This window comes from Eurosta solidaginis, chromosome 5 (genome assembly GCF_040869045.1).
Source record: "Eurosta solidaginis isolate ZX-2024a chromosome 5, ASM4086904v1, whole genome shotgun sequence".
Taxonomy (NCBI): Eukaryota; Metazoa; Arthropoda; class Insecta; order Diptera; family Tephritidae; genus Eurosta; species Eurosta solidaginis.
Genome location: NC_090323.1, coordinates 160355503 through 160361566, shown reverse-complemented (window position 1 = coordinate 160361566; position 6064 = coordinate 160355503). Strand labels below are relative to the sequence as shown.

Here is a 6064-nt window from a genome sequence, read left to right as displayed (position 1 = left end):
TCAACGGTGCTGCCCGCTTTCATATCGCTCTGCTGTTGGCAGCTCGATACTCCACGTTGCTACCGCCACCCGACGCTCAGCTGATGGCCAAATGTTCCAGTTGATCGGCTACTCTTACCATCTTTAGTACACGAGTTACCGATCAATTCACCTTGGGAATAAGCTGTCCCCATTAAATTGTCACCCAAATAATGTGTTTTTAGACTGTGGTGATTTGTGAATCTAGATTTGGCCCTGAATCATTGTTGGTAACGCAGAATACCCCCCGAAGGTGGTGGAGTTTTAAGGATGAGCGCAGTCTTTTGTGGGATATGATTCCGATAGCCTCCGAGCAACCAGGCCGACTGCAACGGGAAGGATTTTTTAGTCACCTTGGCATGCCTTATGACAAAAGCCACTACATAATGTTTAACGTTTAAAATCTGCTCACGAAACAAACAGCTGGTAGATTCTCTACTCAGCTCGATAAAAGGAGTTTTGACCTAAGATAAAACTGAGAATTGGGATGAATTTTTTCTCTCATGAAAAACCTCACACACGATAAGAAAAGCCGCCATCAAGCAAGTATTAGAACAGAAATAGCTTGGCAAGAAACAATCACTTTGAGCTTAGTTTCCGAATTGAACACCTTTAAGTCCTCAACGGTAGTTGGCTCGGACGTAACATATTTTATAGAGTTCTTTACTTTTTAATCATTTATTATTTTCTACAAAAAATATACACCTGCACACATATTGAACTATACGTATGGTATTGTAGAAAACTATTTCTATATCAAAAAAATCGAAAATATGCTTAGTAATACACAGTTAGAAAGAATGTTAAAAATTGTCAATATCGTTTCTCATATTAACTCAATGAAAAATGGTTGAATGTAAGATACAGTGTGCGTATGGTAACACAGCGGTCTTAAGCTGTAATATGATTTCAAAGAACATTTCAGATTTCCGAACGGCATCACAGCATCAGATCAAATCTAGTTACAGAATACGGCCGTTGAGTTCAAACAGAGCACAACGCATGAATGTAGGAATGGCATAAATAAGTTAGACGTCGTATGTAGTTCCATTGAGTCACATCAAAACAAAAAAATGCAAATATAGATTATATCAACTAAGGCAGAAAGACAAAGAGTTTAAATACGTGTTTTCGAAGACAGTTTAACATCGAAGAGTTTACGTACGAAGAAGACCTGTAAGATATAATTTAGTGTCAACTCTAAAGCATCACTATTGTATATAGAAATGATTACTACGAACCTGCACAGAGCAGGCCGCGAAGATGACAAGGATTTGGCATATGGAGAATGTTTGTATGTAACTATTATTGTCATTTAATAATGCGTAATCACGTGCTTCACGATTTCTGCTATAGGATTGATAGGATAACATTTCATTAATATTGCGCTCGACAGTGCCCAATGTCACCTAAAAAGTAAAACGAAAATATATAAATTTTAGCATTCAAAAATAGTATAACATCTAATGAAACCAATAAACGTATTATTGCCATCACGAAGCTGACGTAGGTGAGTCATGTCGTCCCATATCTCTCCTATCGCCAGTACCCAAATCACTGGACGTTTTGCGTCGTTATTTCACCGCTAACCTGCGACTTGCCAATAATCAGCACGGCTTTCTAAAATTACTTAGCCACCGAGCTAAACGCCATCAACGCTAAAATAAATTACGGACTGAGCCATGAACCCCACCACAGAACAGTACTCGTAGGTCTAGACTTATCAACAGCCTTTGGTACAGTCAATCACAGCACGTGACTGCAACGGTCAACCATGGCACGTTACTGCAAGACCTGGAAGGGTGTACCCTTCCCCCATGTCTTATAAGGTGGACCGCAAATTATCTGGGTGGTCGGGCAATTCAGAAACGAAACATCAAAACAAGGAAGAATTAAACAAGCGGTGCCACAGGGTGGTGCCCTATCCCCACTTTTGTTTAATTTCTACATATCTAAGCTACCTTCGCCACCAGAAGGAGTTACTATTGTTTCCCACGCCGATGACTGCACAATAATGGCCACAGGCCCAGGCCTACAGATCGATGAGCTTTAAACAGAATAAACAGATACCCCCATGATCTCTCCAGTTTTTTCGCGTCGCGAAACCTGGCATTGTCACCGACTAAACCCTCCGCGACCTTATTTACAACATCGACGTCCCAAATGTCGACCATTTTGAACATCCACGTCGATGGCACTACGCTACCGACTGTCCTACACCCCAAAATCTTGGGTGTGACGTTTGATCAGGATCTACATTTTGGTGAGCATGCAGCCGTAATTGTACCGAAAATCCAGAGCCGCAATAAAATCCTCAAATCCCTTGCTGGCAGTACTTGGCGAAGAGTCAAAGAAACGCTCATTACTACATACAAAGGAATTGTCCAGCCGATTGCATGCTACGCGTCCCCTATATGGTCGCCAAGCCTAAAAACTACTCACTGGAAGAAGCTACAGGCCTGCCAAAATACTTCTCTCAGAACCGCCACGGCGTGGCTTTTTATGTCCCCATAACACCATCTACATAATGAGGCTAGAATACTTTCCATCAGGGAGAGAAATGAGATGCTAACCAAGCAGTTCCTGTTGAATATCCAGAAACTTGGGCATCCCAACAGACATCTGATTGATGAGCCAACACCGCCTAGGGGCTTAAGGAGTCATCTCCGTAAGCATTTTGAGGTAATACGGCACCTGAGAACTCACCCGTATGAAGCAAAAAACACAAGCAGGTCCTCAGTGAACTCCACAAACAGACGTCGGAGCTTTATGCAAGGAATTGCCCGGTGAATCCAGTACTCAAAGAACAGTACCCAAAACTTACGGAAGAGGAACGCATACTCCCCAAGGAAACGCGAGTCACTCTAGCTCAACTTCGTTCTGGATACTGTAACAGGCTAAACTCTTACCTATCCAGAATCAACTCCGACATGCAAAATGTATGCCCCGCTTGCAATGTGTCCCCACATGACACCAACCATCTCTTTAATTGTAATGTGGAATCAACGCCTCTAAGACCCCTTTCATTATGGTCCACCCCTGTTGAAACAGCAAGTTTCCTTGGACTTCCGTTAGAGGATATTGATGACAATTTGTGATCGGTCGCATCTATTAGATGGGGCGAAGCACTGCTACAACAACAACAACAACTACAAGAATTGGAAGAGTCTACCTTCCTCCTAAAGGTAGGCGTCGAAGTTAAGAGAAACAAGAGACTGCAGGCCAGTTAAATCACTACGCTCAGAATCGTCATGCTATGTATTCATATGCCACCAGAATACAATTTAGAAGAAGGGCGCACTGGGTTCATATCCGACAAAAACTGCATATATATGTAACCCTGATTCGAACTGTTGTTGCGATCAATCACCATATTTCGGTGGAGAACATAATCTGGATAGAAAGAACCAAGTTCGTCTCCAAAACGTTTGTTATAACAACACTTTACCTTAAGTGGGACGAAGTTGCAATTTTCCTGCCTTGATACATATTCTTTGCGATTAGAAGTTCCTTATAAAGCGCCACAGCACTGCCTCATGACAGTGGATATTAAGCAATGAAGGCACTCGGATTCATATCTAGGCAAGGCCTGGCATCAATCAAAAATGGAAACATTCGGTGAATCTTGGAATGCCGTTGTTCTTGATATAACCGCTAAAACATTTTCCGAAGGTTTCCGCAACAATCTTGGAGTAGTATTTTTTGTTGATTTTACCGCCTAATAGGCACGATTGCCTAGAATATTCCAAGCACTTAAATAATCTAGGTCTGCTTATTGTACCATTCGCACTCACATAACACCACCCATGACCGATTCTACTATACTCACCGTAAAGTTTTTCAAATTCAAATGCATCTCTTGAATTTCTTTAGCATATTTGTCCCACGCATCATATTTTACCACTGTGATATAAATATTCACTAATTTGCTGGCAAAACGTGAAAATTGGTTATCAATACACACAGAGTAATAGCCACCAGGCGATACTTGATCTGTGTAATCCGCAGTGGCTTGCCATTGATATGGTTTCACAACTTCATTTTTTGGATTACGAACAGCAAATCCAGCCATGCCATCACCCCCACGCACCACCTAAAATTAAACAAGCGTAGCAAAATATTAATTGCACATGTCCCATACCAAAAAAAAAACCACATCATTGCACCGCTTACACTAAATGAAACATAAAATGTGGCACCCGGCTGAACATATTGGAAATAGCAATCCTCTTTTCCAGCATCAATGTGGACTTTATAATCCATTGCTACCGCCGGCAAATTCTCATACCATGGCTTATAGATTTCTTGTGTTTCTCCATTATTTGATGCAGTAAATGTAAGAAAACAAATAAGCAAAAATGCCGAGATTAGAAAAGTTGTCCACGTCATTTTGTTTTGGCTTTCGCGGCTGTTGCTTTGCTTGGTGTACGCGTGGTCCAATCAAAACAATCAAATACGCACGAAGCAATGGAATAGTCAAAGCCCGGTTGACAGCTGTATGCGGTGTACAACAACAAAAAACCCTTGAATCGCATTTGTAAACAAATCAGAGCACAGCTGCATTTTGACAGCGAATGTGTAAGAGTAACCAGATCGGATTAGTTGGGACTATTTATATGAACCGGCTACCGGGTTCTGTCACTACTTTCGCTGTCAGCAGTATTGTTATTGTATATTGAATAAAAGTAAAGTTCCTGCCTTGTGAGGGCAGACGAACACGCGAAAATTCCGAAGGCTATAAGCAAATAAGCCTTTATTCTTAAAAGGCTTTGGGTAATTCTATAGGACAGCATGACACTCATACTAGACGTCCAAAAATATGAAGAGGGGACACGTTTTGGATCCAGGATCGCGAATCCCAACACGGAGGTGGATCTATTAAGAGATATTTTGCAAGAGAAATTGAAAATTTGCTCGTGGTTGTTGTAATTGTGATGATTTTGGAGTACCCACAAAAAAATTGTGAACACAGAGATAAAATTTTTCTTTTCCGCCTTCGGTTTATTGTTCTCGAGATTAATACGCGTGTTTTGACACCTCTCTCGATATTTTTATATATAGCGTATTAGCAGTCGACCCCTCAACTAGACTTTTACCGAGAGGTGTCAAAAGACGCGTTTTGATCCCAGGAATCCGAAAGCGGAAATTCCAAATTTTATTTCTGTCAAAAGATATTTCCTAAAAACCGCAAAATGGCACGGAGCGCTCCGAAACTGGTGGTGGGATCCATAGTATTTTTGCGCAGAACACCTTTCTACATTGGCGGCCTTCGGGTCCAACACCGGTTTGGAGACCAAATCTATATGTGCGCAAAACACTTTTACCCACCGTTTTTCTTGTGGGTACCCCAAAATCATCAAAATTACAACAACCTCATAAAAATTGTCAATTTTGTTTTCAAATATCTCCGAAAAGAAACATAATTTCCTATTACCGCTTTCGGTTTCGTGATCCTGGGTCCAAAGCGCGTCTTTTGACACCACTCCCCATATTTTTGGACGAGTTTTAGCAGTTGTACCCTAAAGTAAAGAATTACCCACAAGTGTTTTACGCGGATATAGTTTTGGTCTCCAAACCGATGTTGGACCCACCGAGGGTAATTTTTTATAACCGAGGCCGAAGGCCACCAATGCAGAAAGGTGTTTTGCACAAAAATACTATGGATCCCACCTCCCGGTTTCGGAGCACTCCGGATCTTTTTTCCGCTTTGCGTTGATATCTTTTGATAGACGTAAATTTGTTGTCTTCGCGTGTTCTGATACCCCTCTCGATAGTTTTAGACAAACTGCTACAACAACAACAAAAAAACAGTTTTAGACATGTATTAACAATATCATGCTTTCGTATAGAATTACCGGCTTTGGACATCTACATCACATCAACCATAACAAGTCGAGGCCTTTCAAATGTGCAGCATGCATATTTGAGGGGCCCCATCGGGTTAGGGTGTTTAAAATATACCCGCGGCATGTACGCCCGTCGTAAGAGGCACGTAAAATACCCAATTGATTCCAGGCGCTGTGTAGCGCAATCCTTTCAAGGGGTT

At 41.5% G+C, this 6064-nt stretch overlaps 1 protein-coding gene across 1 annotated transcript; it reads right to left on the bottom strand.

Annotated features, from left to right (window-relative positions):
* Window positions 1-677: 677 nt before the first annotated feature.
* loj (logjam) lies at window positions 678-4512 on the bottom strand. Its single transcript, XM_067789603.1, has 4 exons — window positions 4192-4512; window positions 3848-4111; window positions 1260-1427; window positions 678-1192 (listed from the first exon to the last, which is right to left on the bottom strand). The coding sequence occupies exons 1-4, from the start codon at window positions 4405-4407 to the stop codon at window positions 1136-1138; spliced, it is 705 nt and encodes a 234-aa protein (XP_067645704.1). The 5' UTR covers window positions 4408-4512; the 3' UTR covers window positions 678-1135.
* Window positions 4513-6064: the final 1552 nt, after the last annotated feature.